Here is a 22,022-nt window from a genome sequence, read left to right on the forward strand (position 1 = left end):
ACGAGGCCCCGTTAAGTTAAATTCCCCTGCAGTTTTCAAAATGCGATTCCTCTCAGAAATATAACTCCTGAACGTTATTTACGGGGAGAATTAAGGGTAATTGCACGAATTTAGAATTTTAAATTACGACTTTTTATACCAAAAATATGCAAATTAGTGAAAACGGAGATTGGTTAGAATTTCCCCAAATCCTCTTGCAGTTTTAAAAATACGATGAATAATATGACGCTTCAGCGTTATTTCTGCCCGGAATTCAGGGTGATTGCACGTATTTGGAGTTTTAAATTACGACTTTTTAATCCGAAAATATGCAAATTAGAGAAAACAGTGATTGGTCAGATTTTGCATAAGTCCCCCTCCAGTTTTCAAAATACGATGCCTATAGGAAATATGACTCCTGAGAATTATTATTTTTTTTTTGTTAATTCACGGTGATTACACGTTCTGCGTTCCATGGACCCTAGAGCAGTCAAGCAGGGAATTGAAGACAGGGGCGAGGATGCAGAAATCTTGAACTAGGAACTGGAGACAAGTCGAAGAGGGGGGAGAAAATTCGGTGGCCCAACCACAGTGGGTAAGAATTGCAGCTGGCGCTGTGGTTTGGTGGTAAAGTGGAGTTTCTCATGGTTGCTCGCTGATGTGTCTTAAGGAGGCAGGGCTTCTCGTCGCGGCGTTCTTTATAGCATTTCGTCGGTGTTCTTCTGTTTACTTGATTTTCTCAGGTGTAGATCGTCGGTGTTCTTCTTCTTCTTCCCAGGCTTCCTGGCCGGTCTGTTGGTCTTGCTATGCGTTGACATGGTGAGGCTATCGTTGGAGGTAGTGTCCAGCAGGAAATCTTCGGTTGTGTTGGGGTGCTTCCGTGGAGGTAATGGTGTTCCAACCGAGACGTCCTCATCCGATGAGTCGGCTGACTCAGAAGCAGAGGTGCTGGATCTTGAGGGATGAGTTCTTGCTTGTTGAGGCTTGATGGGACCTGCAGCTGATGTAGAACATTCAGAGGGTTCACACATGATAGGTGGAACTGTGGCAGTTGTCGATGGAGGAGGCGTCGGCGTCTGGGTGGCTAGTGATAATGTTGCTGGAGGAGCCGGCGTTGCAGCTGTTGATAGTAGATCCGTCAGCACGGCGGCGTTCACGGTGATGTCCGAGACCGGATCCGGATCTTGAGAACTAGTGGTTGAAGTGGTGTTGGTGTAAACTTCATCAGGAACGTTGAAAGCTGGGAGACCATTTGCTTTGTAGAGAATATTTAGAATTCTAACATATACTTGGGGGTTATTGCCAACTATCATACTGGCCGCTGATGTCAACGCTTGAACTGTGCTGTATAGTGATTGGTCGGGGTGGGCTGGAGGTGGCAGTGGCTGGCTCGATGTGTGGCTGGTTGGTTGGGAGCTGGGCTCCCACTGGCTAGTAGAAGTAGCAGTAGCAGTGGGTCGTTCTCCCGGAAGCTCTGGGAAAATGGTGGCTTGGACGTTGAAATTTGAAGTTGAGGTGGTCGCTGATTGGTTGGTTGCATCAGAGGTACTAGCTCCGGCAGAAGATGTGGTTTTCTCCATGTTCTTGATGACTTCTTGTCTATGAGGACAACGAATGAAGATTGCAGGATGATCGCCGCATAGTGTTTCTGACGTGCAGATAGAATAATGGTGATCAGCTGAGAAGAGGCTACACTTCTGAATACGCTGATTACACATGCTGGTGGAGTGGGTGTACTCGTAGCACCGGAGGTACTGGTTAACGATGTGGAAACGTTCCATCTTCACACGGAATTGAGGAATGTGGATACCGAAGCTGTAAACACCATTTCTTTTAGCCAGAGTAGCCGAATCTACGGTCTGGAAGGTCAGCTTCAAGGAGTGATATCTGTTGATGAAGTTAGCTTCCTGGAGCCATAAGCCCGGGTTGGATTCATTGAAGTCGTTCATGAATGCACTTTTATCTCCTAGATCTTGTTCTGCGATCCACTGGCTGAGATCATGAACAATGACAAAGCGTGCAGCAAGGTACTGACGTGGGAAGTTGAGATGAAGGTGATGTCTGAGAAAAGGTGGGGCTGTAGAACAGAACTTTGTCGAGGTCCTCCTCACTATAGAAGAAGAAGAGGATGTCAGTGCCTTCCTGTCTGATGTCGTTGGGTGTCACTTCTGTAACTTCTCTAAATACCTTCAGGAGAGATGTATTGGAGAACGGGTGCTCGTCAAGGGGCGTTCCCCGGACCTTGTAGCGTTTGTGGCGCATGGTAAACTTCCTGGTGGACGATGGGTCTCTCTCAAAGACTACACGTCACTGGAGATGGCCTACCGTCTCTACTCGGCATTAAACACCAAGTTGAGATGGGGGGGGGTCGGACCGTCTTGAGTGACGCAAGTCTTGATGCCAATTATTTACCCATCTGGCAGTGCTAGGTGCGAGAGTTAGAGCTGGAGCAACGAGAACACGTCCGGCTGTGACGGTTGCAAGTTGCTGATCATGATTGCACGTATTTAGAGTTTTAAATTTCGACATTTTATACCGAAAATATGTATATAAGTTAAAAATTGTGATTGGTCAGATTTTGCCCAAACTCAAATGCAGTTTTTAAAATACGATGCCTGATGGAAATATGACTCTTGACAACTCATCCTCCTGTTTAGATAGTACCTATGGTGACAATTGGCAATAGTCACGAATCGTACGTTCTTAGCTTTCAGAAATTATTATAGGAATTAATGGAAAAATAATTATTTTTTTTGGTACTTTTGCGGTTTGGTAAAAGAACATTTAGATATATGTATGTTGGTACAATTTTTTTTTCCGGTTTGATATATGAACTTTACTGAAGTTTTCAACTCTCTTGGATCATAGATAAATGTTCTGTTTGTAATCTCATGTCATGAAATATTAGATATGCGCTTTTGAATGTGGTGTGCTTATGATCTTTTTTAAATGTTATGTTATCTAGGCTAAAAATAGCGATTTTCTAAACGATTTAAACCGCTTTTATAGTTGCATCCTGTCGGAGTACAGTAATTTACCTATCGGAAGCCTTAATAGCTCTTAGTAATTAATAATTAGTATTGAATAAAGGATTAACCTTCAAGAATTTTATAACCTGTAAGCAATGTAATATAGATTAGGTTGTGCTTTGCTGCATACACTATTAGTTGCAGAAAACGGTTGTAAGGTAACTGTTACAGAAAACGGATCGGGGGGCAGAGCCCTGGGGGAATTTTATTTTTTTTTCAGTTGGTAATGCAGTGGCAATTGTTTGAGACTGAAAATAGCAAAAGTTTTGCACTAGTATCAAATGAATAAACATGGACACACACGAAAGTCATTCGAGGTTTGGAAGTATCCCGACATCGTACTTAATGCGGTTTTCTTCTACTTCACTTTGGGCCTAAACCTAAGAACGCCAGCATTATTGTGTGTGAGCTGCAATTTATTGTGCGCCCTAGTGCTGTCATAGAGAAGAAGAAGCACAACCTGTGACTGCCAAATACTCACATCTAGTCTAACTCTAAGAAACACTATTGAAGCATCAAGATTGACGCGAGACTGTGATGCGTTTCATAACATCTCTTTTCTGTGTAATTATCCTGAAGGAAAATGCTACACACATACTGCGCCTTTCAGTATTATGTTTACAGATTAAAGACCTATAAATGTGCCGAGTGTGGCAAAATATTTAGAGATCGAAGAACATCACGTTTTTATTTCTGTTTATTTTTTTATTTGATATGATTTTCATGTAAAATAAATGTGTAGTTGGCTGTGTGGTCACGTAGCGTGTGGACATGTGCCTGCTGCTGTCCACCCAACACCTCGTCGTGTCCCCACCTCAACCTTCAAGTTCAAATATCTTGGACAACAGAGGAACTGGTTACTCCCACAGCAATATTGACATGGACACAACCTCAGCAAGTAGCCAGTCAGCAGTAGATAAGGATTATCAGGAAGTGTTAACCAAGGGACAGATGAAACGGAGAAGACAATATCTTAGGCCTAGTGTAGACAGTGATAATGAAACTAACGGAAACGACAAGAGAATGAAGAACAACGCTGAGAATGATCAAACTAGTGTCGACGAAACCATAGCACAACTATCACAAGCTTTCCCAGGAAGGTGACGGTGAGCGGAGGTGGAGACTTCTCTTCCCTACCTCACGCACAATGACCTACCACCAGAAGCTGCTGTGGACAGTCAACATAGGAAGAGAGCACCGAAAGTTCGAGCCATTGTTGTGAAGGAGGGTGTGAACAGACCTCACTTAACGGTAGTCAACAGCCTGTGGAGGCTGTCGTGTGTCTGACCCGTCAAGAATATCGTGAAAATGTCGTAAAAATATGAGAGGAGAATGAGAAACTGACGAAGGTGATTATTTACAAATACCCTCAGATTCCAAACCCCCGAATTCATCCTTGACGACCAACGAATTGTGTGGGCCAAGCGTCAGCTTATTATAGGTGAATATAGGAATCAGGTGGTGGCTCTAGTGAGAGGTAAAGTTTCCGAGAAAGTGTTCATCACCGGGGCTGGCTACAGGCATGTGGCAAAGTATGTGGAAGGGCCCATAATATGTCTGCATTGTTGCAGATGGGGGTATAAATCTTGGAGCTGTCGACATGATCTATGATGCCGTTTCTGCGGAAAGTCTCACCTCTCTGATAAGTGCAGAAACAAACTTCAGCTGGGTGAGAAAATAGTTCCCCGATCCTGCAACTGTGGAGGGGTTAACAACGCTAGCTCAGCTGTGTGTAGCAAGAGGCCGAGTATGGATGTTCCCCGGTTGGCAAATGTTACAGAGCAGGCAAGAGCTCTTACTCAGACACCGGGAGAACAGCAGAAAGGTCAGCATCAAACAGCACCAGTGAACCGGACGACTGCGTGGTCAACCGAGTGACCTTTAATTCGTCAGGCTCAAGCATCAAGCAGCCACGCCAACACTCAGGACTCCGGCAGTGACAGTGTAACGGTTACACTGTCACGGTAACGGTAAGCTGTGGTTACTGAGGCTCAGAAAGATGGCCAGAATGGCATTGTCCAGAATTTGTGGCCTGAAATAAGGGAAAGTTTGTGACTTCCTTCGAAATCTTGGGCAGAGAATTGAGTCCAGTGAGGCAAAAATTACCCTGTCTCCCTTTCCCCTCATCCTCTCTCCCTTCCCCTCATCCTTTTTTCCCTTTCCCCTCATCATATCTCTCTTTCCCCTCATCCTCTCTCCCTTCCCCTCATCCTTTTTCCCTTTGCCCTCATCATATCTCTCTTTCCCCTCACCCTTTCTCCCTTTCCCCTCATCCTCTCTCCCTTTCCCCCCATTCCATTATCCGCTTGCAGTGTGGGAAAATTGTCGGGACAGATATGAGGGGAGAACTACTAGGGACTTGTACAGTACTTAATTAAAAAATTACTGTATGCAAAATTAATTTAACTAAAGTCCCTAGCTAGGGTTATAAAGCCTAGCTCCTCTTTTCCTAATGACAGACTGTGGGCTGTAAAGGGCAAGAGGGGGTCCCTAAGGGTGAATGGAGAAGTTGATTGAAGATCCACAATCCACCTGCAGAAAATTTTACACATCAGCTTGTATTGTAAATACTGGGATAAGATTTAATAAACTCAGTTCTATAACTTAACACTGGTGCTGTTTAAATCAAGGATCTAAACATGTACACAGGTTACAAAATGCACCTTACGACACTGGAAGACAGAAGAGTAAGGGAGACATTATCACTACCTACAAAATCCTCACTGTAGTCAACCAGGTAGACAAAGATGAACTATTCAACACTGGTGGTACGCGAACAAAAGGACACAGGTGGAAACTGCGTACCCACATGAGCCACAGGGACGTTAGAAAGAACTTTTTCAGTGTTAGAGTAGTTAACAGATGGAACGCATTAGGCAGTGATGTGGTGGAGGCTGACTCCATACACAGTTTCAAATGTAGATGTGAAAGAGCCCAGTAGGTTCAGGAATCTGTACACCAGTTGATTGACAGTTGAGAGGCGGAACCAAAGAGCAAAAGCTGAACCCCTGCAAGCACAAATAGGTGAGTACAGTCCAGCCTAGCATCATACCTATAACAGCCAGTATTCTTAATCTAATAAACACAACAATTAGTATTATACAGGTATGATACAGTGTATGTGAATATGCAATCAAATGACCTTAAATGTGGTTCAAATACTATTAACTAAGTACAAGAGATTATATTCAATATGATAAACGTATATGATAAAATAAAGATAACTAAGTTAGCAATTGTTAACTGAATGTATATTATATATATACATATATATATTCAATTTTAATGAAGAGATTCAGTTGAGCTTGACTTGACTTTCAATGACAATGACACTCATGAGTGTCTATATACATTGAAAAGCTTCAGTCACTGTAATATTAATAAAAACTTAATGAAATATGAGGCGTTGCCTCGCTCTGTAACGACAAACAGACTTATTGGATATATATCAAGGTTATACAAGCATGCAATTGGCCAATTAATACATCAAAATAACTCAATATACTTATGTCTGAGTGCCGGGTGCCTGTCTGTCGAGTTGCCAGACTGCTTAACTCTCTTGTCGAGTTTAGGCATTATAATTTATGTCACAGCTTCGCTGTTTATTATTCTGGTAGCGTTGTTAATTGATTATGTCCATAATTGCATTTGCAATCGGATATGATAGGTGTGGTGGAGGCGGCGTTACTTGGTGTGCTCCACTCGACACTCCTATTTATCAAAGTACTAGGATTTTTTCCGTGTAGATATTGTCCAAGTACTCACCCAGTTCTAGAGAATAATCACTGGTGATAATGATATGTTATTGTGGCGTCCTTTTCCGTATAATGTTCGCAAGGCACCGTCACACGTTTCCACTCTATATGTAAACAAACGCTTTATGCCCCGGGGCGCCCCATAGGTCGCATCACTCAGGAGTTGGCTCCTCCCTCTTTCCTTGAGAGGATAGCTTCCAATGTATATTTATTGATTATTTTTACTCTCCAAACATATGATTGAGATAGGATGTGATTATAATATAATTAGATATGAGATTTAAAGATTATATGTAGTACATGCTAGTACTATTGAGTTTTATTAAGGATTTGATCTAATCCTTACCAGAAATCGATTGATTGTTCCAATCGTTTTTTTAATTAAGATATTCTTCTCGAAGCTTCTAGATCCTTGAGAAATCATGCACAAAGTAACGTAGACACTTTGGGCTCTAAGGCGTTTGTGATCATAGGCATTGTCATCTAGGATCCAGATGTAGGATATAGTGAATCTGTAGGGATTCTGAGATGATTTTAATATAATTTATATATGATATAGAAATAATACATTTCTTAGATAATAATATAGATATAGTGGGTAGAATTTTCCACATCTTCCAGAGGGAGAGAACTGGCACAGAGTCTAATATTAAGGACAATGTAAACCCCAGGTATCCTGCTGAATAGAGTCTACCAAGTGAGGGTTATTCTGCATACCTGACCAGAAATTAGGAGGTCAGAGGAAGAAAAAATATTAGGTAAACGGCAGTGAGTGACTTAAAAGCATACAAGCAGAGGATGAGCATCTTATGAAAATTAAAGAGAATAAAGTGTCTGCATTTTGTGACGTGGTGCTGGCGGACATCGTAAAGTGTCACTTGAGTTGCCACAGTCGTCGGGAATGGACATACGTCACTGTCTCCTGGGAAGATAGATGAATACTGTTCTGGATAAAGTGTATGAGTGAAGGTTACAGTGTACAACTGACGAGGAAGCTGCCGAGGACGTGACGCACGTCATTTATCAGTATTTATGAAGATATTAGAGACAGCCTAGTGGGTGGTCTTGCCTGTGTGGAACTCTAATGTGTTATATAATCGAGTGGAGGAGAGTAAGCAAGTATTTCTGTATGAAGCCTACCAGGAGTCTTTGTGTACTCAAGTCAGGAGGAGATAAGCTGTGAGAGGCAGACCTGAAGTGATTTTGTTGGGCTGCCAAGAGTGATGCCATCTTGGAGCATCAGAGGGCAGGTGCCCTCACTTCCCGAATTCTGAAGTAAGCTCATTTGATTAGTTGGTAGAATATTTGCCAGTGCTTGATTGTGTGCCCAGCGATCATAGATAATGTATATGAATATAGGGAAGATATTTTATTAAGACACTGGGCTAATATAAGGAGTTATAGATAAGTGGACATGCTGGAGAGAGGAGCAACACATCCTCACTTGCTGGAGGTTAATGAGCAACTGAGGGGAGGCTGAGTACCCAAATGAGCCACAGAGACATTAGAAAGAACTTTTTCAGTGTCAGAGTAGTTAGTAAAAGGAATGCACTAGGAAGTGATGTGGTGGAGGCTGACTCCATACACAGTTTCAAATGTAGATATGATAGAGCTCGAGAAGCTCAGGAATCTGTACACAAGTAGATTGACGGTTGAGAGGCGGGACCAAAGAGCTAAAGCTCAACTCTCACAAGCACAAATAGGTGAGTACACTACACAACCGTGTGTATGCGGGTGTTTCACACAGCTGCTGTATGTAAACAGCGTGCAGGAGGCTCACCACGGTAGCCCGCTGCTGGTCATTTACTGTTAGTCAAGTATTAAAGTCGGTAACCAAACAATGGCTTTATGTCAACCCAACAACCAAGACCATTCACAACAACACAAAACACCACAACTCCTAAATAGTTTACATTGTTTTTTCTTTCAACAGTGTAATTTGACTGCATTTTATATGTTGTGTCTGTTTTGATATTTTCGTTTTCTCCATGGCACAGTAGCTGAAATTTATTCATTAAACGTCATATTATTTTCATTGACCTATTGAAAGACCTAAAAGATTGGAGGTTTGCTGTGTCCTCTATACAGTCTACTCCCATGAAAATCGTCATGTCATCTGCAAATGATGATGCATTACTGTAGTTTATATCCTTGTCTATATCTGATATTAGGATGAGAAAAAGTACCGGAGCAAGTACGGTACTTTGGGAGACTGAGCTTTTCACTGTAGATGATACGTATTTTACTGTGTTGACTATTACACTCAGCATTTTGTTCTTTAGGAAGTTAAAGATCCAACTCCCTACTTTGCCAGTAATTCCTTTTGCATGCATTTTGTGTGCAACAACACAATGGTCACAGTTGTCGAAAGCTTTTGCAAAGTCTGTGTATATTACATCAGCGTTTCGCTTGTCTTCCATGGTACCTAAGGCCATGCCACAGTGGTCAAGCTATTGTGATAAGCAGGAGTGACTGTCCTGAAGTTATGTTGGCCAGGGTTATGTAGACTGTGATTCCTTGTGTTTTGTGATCTTACTTGTTAGTACACCTTCCAAGTGCTATATAGACGTAATAGCTTAGCGCTTTCTCCTGATAGTTCGTTCCCTTCTCTGATGCTGTATTAGTAGAATATACAACCTGAGCAGGAAAGCATTATGACGTCACATCTTGTGCATACAATATATAAAACACACAAATTGTTCTTGTATTTCTGTTTGATTAGTTTGGGTTGAGTTAGGCTTACATAAGAGTAGCTATGACAAAGTGGGGAAATGTTTTCATTCCTATGACCCGAGAAGTATGTGGGCTTCAAACGGTACGGGCTTTAGGGCCTGTAACTAGTTTTTTGTGATTTTTTAATAATGGAATTCCAGGAGTCTGGGCCTGGTGCATAGTGCATATCTATGGCTACTTCAATGTCCAGCGAGATTAGGTGACATTTATCACATGTCACCTATGAGTTAAGGTTTGAGTTGCGTCCAAAAAAAGATGTGTTGTCAATCTTCAGTGTGTTTAGAGGTTCACTGAAAACAGTCGTACTATCACCCTAGCTCGTTGTGCGTGTGTGTATTTGAATGTGTGCAATTACCTAAGAGTAGTTAGATGATGAGAGCTCCTCTCCTGGTGTCCCGTCTTCCAAGCATTCTTTGCTATATAACACTTTGAAACTACTGATTGTTCTGGCATCTAGCGCCTTCTCACATAATATCTTCCAATCGTCTATCACTGTTTACAAAAGGAGAACGTTCTTATATTTTTCAGTAACCATTTCTTTATGATCTCATGATTCTGACGTTGCATGTTCAACAAAGTTTCCTTTGTCAATTTCCTCGATTTCCATTCCTATTCTGTATGTAGCGGTCATGTGCTTTCTTGGTATATTCTAGAAATACCTCCTCAAGCCTCTCCTCATCGCTCGTGTTCTTAAAGTTCCAGCAGCCATTTTGAGGCATGGCTTTGCACTCATTCTAATATGTTTATGTGAACCTTGAGATATGGGCACCACACCACTGCTGCATATCTCAATTTTGATACTGTTAGCTGCCTGTCAATGATTCCGAGGATCAACGTTGCCGGCTGCCTGGTCTCTGACGATGCCTCCTGCAGTTGGTGATCTGGTCATCCAGGCTGCTCGATGTAGCTGTTCGTAGTCTGATATAGGAGTCACAGCTGGTTGCTTGAAATTTCTTTAATTATTCTCCATCCATATATTTAAACATTGTTCTGAAATTTGCTGGTCAAGTGTAGGCTCCTCCCAGGATGCCTTGAAGAGTTTGCTGCTGGCCGCAGGACGTGCCCATGTCAACCAGGACGTTCCCATGTATTGGTCCTCAGTCGACGAGCTTGGCGTGGAGTCGGTGGTTGGGTGCCTGTTCCGTGTCCCGTGTGGTACATGGAGTGGTGGTGGTGGAAGCGGTGGTTTTTGGGTACCAAGTACAAAGAGTGGTTGCCCCTTGCCAGTTTTGGAATGTCAGTCCCGCACTGGTGCCAAAGGTCGTGAGGGGCGTGACTTGCGGATGATGTTGAAGAGGGGTGTGCTTGCCAAGCCTCTGGGTGATTCCCCTTCTCTGAGCCCCTCATTCTGCCTGATTCTGTTGATGATTCCCTGAGTGATGTTCCAGTTACAGTCGGAGCTCCCGTCGCCCGATAGTTCAGCCTGTTCTCGCATACGAAGACCCAAGCTAGTTAATCCAGCCGCCAAACCTCCTGTTTACGAATGAGAAACGGTTTACACATGACTCACAACTGATTTCATTCAAACACTTCCGGAACAAGTTTTTCACTGACGAATTTTGTTCGAACCACAATGCTGTAAATGCTTCACCCACGTACTACAAATACAAATAATCGACAGTTGAACCTAAACACCTAATCTAACCTAACCAGTGCCTAAATATGTACAATTTGCTAATATAAAATAACATTAGTTTATATTTGAGAAAAGTTCAGTCATGAATGAACAGAATGTTAAAATTGATGAATGCGTGTTTGGGGTCGACCACTGGATAGAATGGACTTGGTCCGAGAACGGGTTGATGCTGCAGTGTCCCGACGTTCATGAACGGTGAGCTTTGAATGTCTAAAGGAAACGTAGTTTCCCTTGTATTTTGGATTGGTATAAAGAGAAGTGGAAGAGGATGTTTATTGTTGAGATTTTGTTGTGTAAAGACCAGATTCGTGGAGTTGGAGGAGATGGCCGCGGGGGTGCAGGTCCGAGCTAGGGTGGTGGAGCGGTTGTTTGGGGAACGTATTTCACAGTTCTTGCTCTAAAAAGAAGAGGAGGATCGTGAGTCGGTGTTGTTGACTAGTCTTCGTATGCCTGATGGTTCAATTTTGTCGAATACGGATGGTGTGCTTTTGTATGGTCGGCGGTAGCTTGAAAAACGTTATAGGAGGGTCGAGGGGGAGGGGGGACCAGAGTATGGAGGAATTTGTTCTTGGGTTTGGTTCTCCTGGGTTGTCGTCGTTGGACTCTTCGTTTTTTGGAGGGTGAGGTTGGTTTTACAGAGGTCTAGGATGTAGTACGGTCCTTGAGAAAGGGCTAGGTGCCTGGGTTTGATGGGGTGTCGGCTGAGTTTTATGTAACATGTTGGGATATTATTGGAGCTGATTTCAGGGAGGTGGTCCAGTTTTGTTTTTCGCACATGCGGTTGGTGGGGTCCAATCGCTTGGAGAGTTTTGTTGCCTGCTTGGCTGCGTTGACGTGGCGGTACTGACTTTGGGGGCCATCTTCCTCCTGTTCAGCGTGTGAACTCCGTGGGCCTGGAGTTCACTTGTAAGGCTGGTTATACGACCATCGAGACGGTAATGTGTGACATGCTTCGTATCCCGGTGGAAGCTATCTACGGTGTGGAGCTTGTTATGGCCCACCGGGTTGTTATTAAGTTCATGAGGGAGGAGAAGTACCGGGACTTGCTCCGTCGGTACGGGGGGCATACGTTGCCGTTGCCAGATGATGCCAGCTCTGTGGCGATTTCGGACCGCAGTGGTGCCCTGACTTATGTCCGTGTACATGGTGTGCCCCTGGAGTTCCCTGATGACCTACGGTGTTACTTCGGGGGGTTTGGTACTGTTGTCAGTGTGCGGGTGAACACGCTCTCCTCCGGGTAGTATGCTGGGAGGCGAGCAAACATTCGCACGTTGGGGATGCGCCTGCGGTCGGATATACCTTCTTCTGTCTGGCTTATGGGATACTACGTTCGAGTGTATTATGCCCGGCAGCCCTCGTACCTGTTTCCGGTGTGGCCTGTTGGGGCATCAGGCTGCCGGTTGCTCTGAGGGCCCCAGCTGCTCCTGTCAACTTGTTCCGAGACGAGGATTTCCCGCCGCTCCCTGTGGAGGCAGTCTCCGGTGATGATGATGAGGGGGTGCGCGTCCTGTTTGCTACTGCAGCTCCCACGGCGGCGCCTGACGTTCCTCCGGTTGTTGCCGGCCCTCCTCCGGGTATTGTGGTACCGTCGGTTGGTCTGCCTGAGCCTGTTGCTGTCCCAGCTGCTCTCGTGGGCCTTCCTGGAGCTCCCTGTGTGACATCACTGTCTTCTCCCTCGTCTTCTGACGCTGCGCCTGGCTTTGTGTCCGTGACTCGGGCCCCGGATGTGCTGGGTGCTGGGGTGGCTGCGGAGCCTCCTGCTGTGTGTGGCCCGGTTCCCCCTGTGGTAGAGGCTGCTGCCGTTCTGTGTCGGGCGTCGGTTCATCCGGCTCGTGGTACCCGTGTTTCTGGGTCATTTAGCGGCTCTGACGATATCCGGCCAGTGCCCAAACGTTCCCGGCGGTCGTCTTCTGCTTGGGCCGACGTTGGTGACTTCAGTGACTGCGAGTCTTTGGGTATTGACGGTGTGGATACTGATACGTCGATGTTTCCGCGGTTCGTGGTGGCGGAGGTCCATGTGCCGGCTGGTGCTGGTGCCTATGTCTCGGACGTGCCTTCGGTTCTTACTCCGCCGGGGGACTCTCCGCAGTGGAGGGTGCTGGCTTCCCTTGCCAGGGATGGTGTGGACTCTGGTGCTGAGCGTGGCCTGGTGGTGACGTTATGGAAGGATGCGCGCTGTCCGGGTTCCCTGCTGTTCTCTGGTGGTGTGCCCGGGGCCGCGGGTACCCCTGTGTGAGGGTGTGCGTTGGGGCCCTGGGGGACGTGTTGCCGGCGTCTGTGATGCCGCCGGGTCACTGGTCGAAGATTTGCTGAGTTACTGCTGTCTGACAGACTGGAGTACTTTCATGGTAGGCAAGTTCCCTTGCTGTGGGCGCGAGTAGCGACTTCTCGCCTCATGAGTACTACCATCTGGGTCCCCAGTTTGCAGGTGTTTGTTGCCCCGGTTCCGGATGTTATGGCATCCCCGGTGGATGGATGGGACCCTTTGCAATGGGTGTTCTGGGAAGCGTTCAATGTACGGTTCCCGTGGGCCAGGTTCCCGGGCAAGTATGTGCTCTGATTTCCTGTGTATTTGCTCTATGACATGCTGTGTGCCTCTCTGACTGTTTGTTTGCCCTGTTATATTATGTGCTTCTGCCTCTCCCTTTGTGCGTTTCTTGGCCATGTGGCATATTCGTTTCTAGTGCTTCGCGTCACTCGTTTCGCATTTTGGCTTGGCGTTTTGCCTTTCCTGGCTTCGCGATTCACCCTTCCCGGGTACGCTGGGGCGCATCCGATCCCACGATCGTCGTCGCTTCTAACTCAACAACAACAACAACAACAACAATCGCTTGGAATTGTGCGGCTCTTTTCTAAACCTGGCGACGTGTTCCTTGCTAATTGGCGTCCAATAATGCTTCTCAATCAGGATTACAAGATCATATCAAAACTGTTAGTGAATCACTTTCAGTCAGTGGTGGGCTCCCTGCTTTTATGGGAACAGTTTTGTGGGGTGTCGGGTAGGTAGTTGGTACATTGCAACACCTGGTCCGGGATCTGATTGTCTATATGTTGCAGTCTAGGGGTTTGGCAGCTTTGATCAAAATGGACTGGTCCAAAGCCTTCGACCATGTGGTCATTGATTTTGTATTGTGGGGTTTTGAGAGGCTTGGCGTTGCCCCCCCAGTTTAAACATTAGGGGCGTATTTGTTGTATGCGGGGTGTTGTAGTCGAGAGTGTATGTGGATGGGTTGTTTAATACTCCGTTTTCCGTTGGGTGCTCGGTTCGGCAGGGTTTCCCCCTGTCGATGCTTATGTATGTAGGTAATATTTCAGGAACAGTTGTTTCGAGCGGTGCGGGCCAGTGGCTCTATCGTCTCTCCACAGTTGCCCAACAGGTTTAACCTGAGAGTGGGTGGGTATGCTGATGATACGACTGTGTTTGTGGCTACAGTGGATTCAGTGGTAGGTGTGCAGGACGTGGTGTATAGTTTTGAGCTGGCCACAGGTGCTGTCACCACTCGCCAAAAATCTTGTATTAGGGGGCTGGGTAGTTGTGCTGGTCGGGATTTGTGGGAGGGGTCGTGGCTGCCGGAGGTGCGATCAGTTCGTATGCTGGGAATCACATGGTTTGTTTCTTATGAGGAATTTTTGTTGCATAATTAGGTGGTGGTTGCTCGCTCAGTGGAGGGGGCGGTGGGGATGCTGTCCAAGAGGGTCTTTACGATTTTTCAGCAAGCGCTAATAGTCTATTGTCGAGTTCTTTCTAAGGTATGGTATTTAGCTCATTGTTTCCCATTGATCAGGGCCCGTGCGCTGGATTTAGAAAAGATTGTTTTTCGGTATGTGTGGTGTGGCCGCTACCACCCGCTGGTTCGCAGGTCTTCCTTGTGTCAGGGTCTGGCGGAAGGTGGGATAGTGCTGGCTGATGTGCATGTAAAGTTGATGGCTTTTTTTTGGGTGATGTTTCCTAGAGGGCTTGAGTTAGGGAATGGTCTCAATTCCCTGGCTCTGTACTTCAGTTCCATGCGGGTGAGTTATCTAATGGGGGTGCCAGTCTGTATGGACGTAGCTTTCGTCACGCTGTCGGTCTACTCCTGTGCGGTACTCATCCTTCACCCCTTGTCATGGTATCATGGGTATGTCTTTTGGTTGTCGGAAGGTGTATCGGGTGCTTTTGAATCGTGTGGCCCACCGTTTGGAAGGGTTGTACCCGTTATTTGATTGGGGGGCGGAGTGCGGCTCTCTGCGGGCGCCGTTTCTGGCCCCTAAATAACGTCAGTGGATGTTTCGATTTCTTCATGAGCTTCTGGCTACCAATGAGCGGTTATTTATGTTAGGTATTGTGGGCTCAGCTGGTTGTGTCCATTAGGGGGGCGGGCGAGACTCAACTTCGTGTGTTTTACTTTTGTCGGCGGGTTTCTTGTTTGGTAGATTGGGTTCGGGGTATGAATGTTACCTTCTGTGGGTCGGATTTGCGGGTAGATTTGCTGCGATTTTTCTTCTTCTCGTTTCCGGGAGGGAATAGTAGAGTTTGTAACATATTAGGGATATTGGCGTCCGACTACATTTTTTGTTTGTGGGTCAGTAGATTAGAAAGGTACGATGTGACTCAGTTATTTGGGTCCTTGAAGGGTAGGCTGCACTACACGATGTGGTGGCTACAGCGATTCGAAGGTTCTCTCTCAGTGGTTCACAGCGGCTTATGTTGCTGCTGCTCGAGTCTTATAGGGTTTAGCAGGCGGCGGCGTTAGTCGTTGTATTGTTTTCTTAACCCGTGGGTTGAGGCTGCGTCCTCACCCTTAAATGATTATATGGGTTTCCATAATCCTGTTATTTTGATTGGATATTTGTGTGAATCGGCTGATGTAGGTTTTATTGTGTTAGGCTTTGTTACTGGACCCTTGAGTTGGGTGTCCGCCCTTGCTTGTCATGCTGCTGGGTGGTGTCCAGCCTTGCCATGAGAACTGCAATATGTATTTTTATTCTTGCCATTGTGTGGGCTGGTCCATTTTCTATATTAGATTTCCCTTGTAGGGATTTATTATGATGGTATGTTTTCTGTATTTGTTACGTATCTTGGTGGGTGGTAACGGCCTCCGTTAGTTGAGGACGATTGTGTATGTTATTATGTCTTATGATTTCTGTATATACTGTTATGTGTTTTTAGTGCTCTGTTTTTACGGTACCTTATTTGTGTTCCACTAGTGTGGTTGTTGTGGTACCTTGTGTGTGTTCCACTAGTGTGGTTGTTGTGGTACCTTATGTGTGTTCCACTAGTGTGGTTGTTGTGGTACCTTATCTGTGTTCCACTAGTGTGGTTGTTGTGGTACCTTATGTGTGTTCCACTAGTGTGGTTGTTGTGGTACCTTATCTGTGTTCCACTAGTGTGGTTGTCGTGGTACCTTATCTGTGTTCCACTAGTGTGGTTGTTGTGGTACCTTATCTGTGTTCCACTAGTGTGGTTGTTGTGGTACCTTATCTGTGTTCCACTAGTGTGGTTGTTGTGGTACCTTATGTGTGTTCCACTAGTGTGGTTGTTGTGGTACCTTATCTGTGTTCCACTTGTGTGGTTGTTGTGGTACCTTATATGTGTTCCACTTGTGTGGTTGTTGTGGTACCTTATATGTGTTCCACTAGTGTGGTTGTTGTGGTACCTTATCTGTGTTCCACTTGTGTGGTTGTTGTGGTACCTTATATGTGTTCCACTAGTGTGGTTGTTGTGGTACCTTATGTGTGTTCCACTAGTGTGGTTGTTGTGGTACCTTATCTGTGTTCCACTTGTGTGGTTGTTGTGGTACCTTATCTGTGTTCCACTTGTGTGGTTGGAGTAAATTTAGTGCGCAACTATCTAATGTGCCCTTGGAACCGGTGTTTTGTATTAACGTTGTGTATGTATTTTTATTTTTTGTGTATTGGTATGGTGAATGTTTGTATCTTGGTTTGGTTCACTGTTTCTCCCACTGTGTCTGGTGGTGTTTGTGTACCGCAATGTTCTTTAGTAGCTTTCTTTTTATTGTAATTATTTTATAATTTTATATTATAAAAAAATGTTTACTATTCAGAATCACCCCAAAACTTTGTCACAGGTGTTTATTATCTTTTCACATAATGTGTAGGTTGTGTTTGGCCTGTTTTCCGCTATTCTGCATTCCATTTTATTTGTTTACATAATGGAATGAGATACATAATCAATTCGCCATGTATAGCTACACTCACTCACTTTGTCATGATCATTTTGGAGGTCAATACAGTCTTCTAATTCCCAAACTCTCTACTCCAATGTTGCATCATCTGCAAACATATAATGTTGTATGCCCTCTAGCAGATATCCATTTATATAGTTAATACACATTACTATTGGTAGTGAACTATATGGTACTCCGCTGGGGACATTTCCAGTCAGATAACTTTCCTTTAATTACTGATCGCATTTGTCTTTAAAAAGTCTTCTCATCCATTGTGAAACTTACAAATGTGTGCAACTACCCTGAATTACACTACAAAAATTGCACTAAAGCATCAGATTTTAAATAGCCATCATAGTTTTGAAACTTCAGATCAATATGGGTAAAATATGACAAATCTCTATTTTCACCTATAGTCATATTTCCCATATAAAAAGATGTAATTTAAAACTTCAAATATGTGCAATCACCCTGAATTACAGTAAAAATATAACGGTAAGGAGTAATATTTCCAATATGCATCGTATTTTCAAACTGGAGGTCGATTTGGGTAAAATGCAAGACATCTCTGTTTTCTATTTTTTCCATTTCTATATAAAAACTCAACTTCAAACAGTGTTCAATCACCTTCAAATATGCGCAAAAATAGCACTCGGCATAATATTTTAAGTTGATTTACCTGATAGAGACTTTAGGGTCCTGGTAGTACAGTCGGGTTCGTTCCCGACTCACAATCGGGAACTCCGAGAATCACCTAATTACTCTGTTCACCTAGCAGTAAGTAGGTACTCAGTAGTTAGTCAGCTTCTTGTGGGGCTTCATCTTGGGAAGGGTCAGTAGTTCGACCCCGGGGGGATGGGGAGGACCTCGATATAAACCTATATAATAAATATACTCTGGCTGTCTGTCCCCCGACACAATGGATTATTAACTTAAACTAACTATACAAGGCAATGAACGAATGAGCTCGATATTATACATTGTGGAGACTATACTCTATGAATTAGTTTAATTAGAGACGTTAGTCTTGACCAAAAATCTGTACCTCTTACTCTAAAATTACAATACCTCTTCATCAACTATTTCGACTAAAGTTCCAAGTAGGATTAAGTTCACTGGTACAGATGGAAACACCAGGTTTCTCTCTATAGGTCAGTGACAAAACTACAAATCTCAATATTCTCAATTTTGGCTGCAACAAATATTTAGCCTTATACCTGCAAAGGGTTAAGACAGCACAGGATCGGAGCAAATGGAAAGACTTGCTGTGGTTGCCAAAAACTAGAGGAGTTATGTATAATAAATGGCATTTCCGGAGAAGGATTATACTATTTTTTGACAAAAACTGTTTAATTGTTCCAGTTGCAAACAATAAGGCACATGTTTACTCTCACTCAGAATACACACAACTGATACTGCTGATATACGTACGTGTAAACAGACTTTTCATTAACGATGGAAAATTAAAATGCACAATAACCAAAAAAGACATGAGATAATACATACACAAGTAACTGGCAGATGTCCCTTTTGATTGGTAATAAAATGATAGGCAAACATTATTGCAAGGCAAACAGATAATAACGGAGAGATGATAACTGTAGGATGAAGTCGGATGTGTTCGTTAACATAGTCCACCACTTTTGCAACGTTGGAATCTTCTAGAAATTTATGAATGAATGAATGTCAGTCTTAGCATCAGTTGTTATCCCAACACAAGCTATTGATCCTAGCATTATTTTAGTATACTAGGAATACTATCAGAAGTGTATGTCCTAGCGGCACTCAGTTGGAGGAGGAAGCGTGTAGCTCTGCAATGAGAGAAGAAAATATATATTAATATTTTGGTTGTGGTAAACTACGACCATATAAATAATAAAGTTGAGTCTATTGAACCAGTTTCACCTCTTTCACCTATTACTTCTCACCTTTCACAGCAACGTCTACCATTTTTTACAAACTCCTCACTGCATCAGAGTTTTCAGCGATTGGGTGATTGTTGGTTGCCCTGACGGGTGGTTGTTTGCCACTGCAGGGTGACTGTTTTTCAGTCTCAGTATGGGGACTTACGTGCCGCCACTAAGGAGGAAGGACTCGGCTGGCCTGACATTTACCTGTCGGGTGGATATTGACGTCATCAGCAACACTCTGTTTGCGGTTATGGGTATGAAAGTGGAAGATCTCGTCGGTCTACAGGTTGTTCGTGACGACAGAGTAGTTGTGAACTTCGCCGAGAGTGGCTTGTTCCGGAGGTTTCTCGACCAGTATGAGGACAAGGTGGTGGGGCTGAGCAACGGTCTTGGCTCTGTGACTGTGACGAATTTGAGTGTGGAGTACACATACGTGTCTATTAAGAATGCGCCATTTGAAATGTCTGAGGATCTTCTCCGTCAGGCTCTTGCCAGGTATGGGCGTGTAGACTCTATTTGTGCTTGTAGATACACAATCGGGGACGTCAAAGGGCTCGGTAATGGTTACAAAACGGGTAAGATGGTTCTTCATGGGAATGTGCCTTCTTCTCTCGCGCTTGCTGGCTTTACGGTCTGCTTCTCCTACCGTGGGCAGACTCGGACGTGTTTTAAATGTGGCCACGTTGGACATTTGGCTGCTGCCTGCGACACTCAGATGTATGATCGGGTAAATGTGTTTCATGAAGTGGATTTTCCTCCCTTGCCCAAGCGTGAGGATGTATCAGTTGTGGATGGTACCCCTTGTGAGAGGACAGTTACGGTGATTGGTGCCGCTCCAGTTAGTGCGGTTAGTGGTGTGGGTGTCGGGGTGGTGGGGGGTGCGGACCCGCCCCCGCTGTCGGCTTCCTCGCCTTCGCCGGCTCCTTCGCCTCCGCCGGCCCTGTCTCTGGCTCCTGTGTTGCCTGAAGGGTGTGGGCCTGTACCCCCTGTGGGTGAGGCTGATGTTTTTTACGGATCGTGTGTTGCCTAGTGACTTGTGGCCAGCCGTGGGCTCTACTGGGATGCCTCTTGCTGCGGGCTACAGTTTGGATGATCAGCGGCCTCTGTCCAAGCGTTCCCGGAGGACTAGGAGTGTGTCGCCCCTTCGTGGGTGGGCTGCAGAGTGTGAAGTTGCGGAGGATGATGTGATGGAGGGGCCTGTGCGGCCTCCTGTGGCGCCTACGACGCCTGCTGCTAGTGCCTCCCCTCCTTGGGAGGTTGCCCCTAGTGGTCGTAACCTTGTGGTGGTCCTCACGAAACCTGTGCGCCGGGAGCCCTCTGATCCTATGCCCGGTGGTAGAGGCCCTGGCAAATGTGCATTCCCTGTGGTCCCCTGTGGTCCCCTCTGGAATAAAGAACCGTGTGACTATCAATACGGACCTCTGTGGCTACCCTTGTCCGTCCCCTGGTGCTCGAACCCCTCGTGCTGCACCCCTCCCTGTGGTATCGGCCAATGGAGTCCCGCTCGATGCGTCGCAGACTTTGGAACTTACTGTGGATAGCTGGGTGTATCCGGTGCCGTGGTGCCCCTATACTATTTGGGTACCGAGGGTGCAGTGTTTTGTTTATGGGGTGCCGGAGCTGATGCCTCAGCCTTGTGCATCGCCTCGTAGACCAGTGTCTGATGATGTCAAGCTCGTTTGGGAGGCATACTGTTTGCGGTTTCCGAAGAAGGAGTTTCCCGATAAATATGCGTAGTTTTGTGCTTGCATTACGTGCTCCCGGAACGTTTATAACTTAATGTATTGTCTGCTATGTGGTTGTTTTGTTTGCCTAGTTTAGACCTTTGTGTACATTGTTTTTGTGCTTTGTTCATACTGTAATGTGTTTTCCTTGTGTGTTAGATTTATCTTCTGTGTTGTGTTTCTCATGGTGTTCTGTGTTTCACCTAGTTGTTTTCACCTAGTTGTGTTTGCGGGGGATGAGCTTTGCTCTTTCGGCCCGCCTCTCAACTGTTTACTAACTACTTTTTTTTCCACACCACACACACACACACACCCCAGGAAGCAGCCCGTGACAGCTGACTAACTCCCAGGTACCTATTTACTGCTAGGTAATAGGGGCATTCAGGGTGAAAGAAACTTTGCCCATTTGTTTCTACCTCGTGCGGGAATCGAACCCACGCCACAGAATTACGAGTCCTGCGTGCTATCCACCAGGCTACAAGGCCCCTTCCTGTGTGTTCCGGTCGCGTGTTTCTGTACTGTGTGTGCCGGGTGTTCCATGGGTTGTGTGTGTGTGTATTGTACTTTTTTTAACTTTGTACCTTTGCTTCTAAATGTTTAATTTTTCGCCATTGTGTGGTTTTTAATGTATGTAACTTGGCGCGCCTCCTCTGGGTTGTGCAGTTTAAATTTGTGTTTTCTAATGAATTTTGCTTTGTTCCATGGATTCTCATTTACGTTTTGCACTATGAAAATTGTCCACTGTGTTTTTATTGTGTTCACGGATGTTCAGCTTTGGTGTGTCATCTGTAATGTATTTGTTTTGTGTTGCTTGCATGTCATTTGGTGTTATGTTGCTGGTTGGTGTGTGCTGGTGTAAGGTTTTTCTTTTGGTGCTTCGGTGCCTTAATGTTGTAATGTTTTCCTTGTCAAGTATTTGTTTTATAAATAAAAAATAGAAAAAATGTCAAGATAACATGCATTAGTATCCAAGAGCATCACCAAATGGCAGCTAAAGTCAGCTTAGTGTTTGTTTCACTTGCGAGTCCGGCTGACTCACATAGCTGGCCCCAAGACGCTCTTTTGTAATGACCATCATTGTTGTCTAAC

At 44.9% G+C, this 22,022-nt stretch overlaps 2 protein-coding genes across 2 annotated transcripts in view; both read right to left on the bottom strand.

Moving 5' to 3' along the window:
- Window positions 1-677: 677 nt before the first annotated feature.
- Window positions 678-1,928, bottom strand: LOC138357656 (uncharacterized). The gene has a single exon (XM_069314662.1). The coding sequence runs from the start codon at window positions 1,926-1,928 to the stop codon at window positions 678-680; it is 1,251 nt and encodes a 416-aa protein (XP_069170763.1).
- Window positions 1,929-18,810: 16,882 nt separating this feature from the next.
- LOC138349723 (murinoglobulin-2-like) overlaps window positions 18,811-22,022 on the bottom strand; it is a 241,512-nt gene continuing 238,300 nt past the window's right edge. Inside the window, exon 27 of the mRNA XM_069314539.1 lies at window positions 18,811-19,110. Within this exon, the coding sequence (XP_069170640.1) occupies window positions 19,075-19,110 (36 nt within the window). The 3' untranslated portion in view covers window positions 18,811-19,074. The remainder of the gene's footprint in view (window positions 19,111-22,022) is intronic.

Source organism: Procambarus clarkii, chromosome 79 (assembly GCF_040958095.1).
Source record: "Procambarus clarkii isolate CNS0578487 chromosome 79, FALCON_Pclarkii_2.0, whole genome shotgun sequence".
Taxonomy (NCBI): domain Eukaryota; kingdom Metazoa; phylum Arthropoda; class Malacostraca; order Decapoda; family Cambaridae; genus Procambarus; species Procambarus clarkii.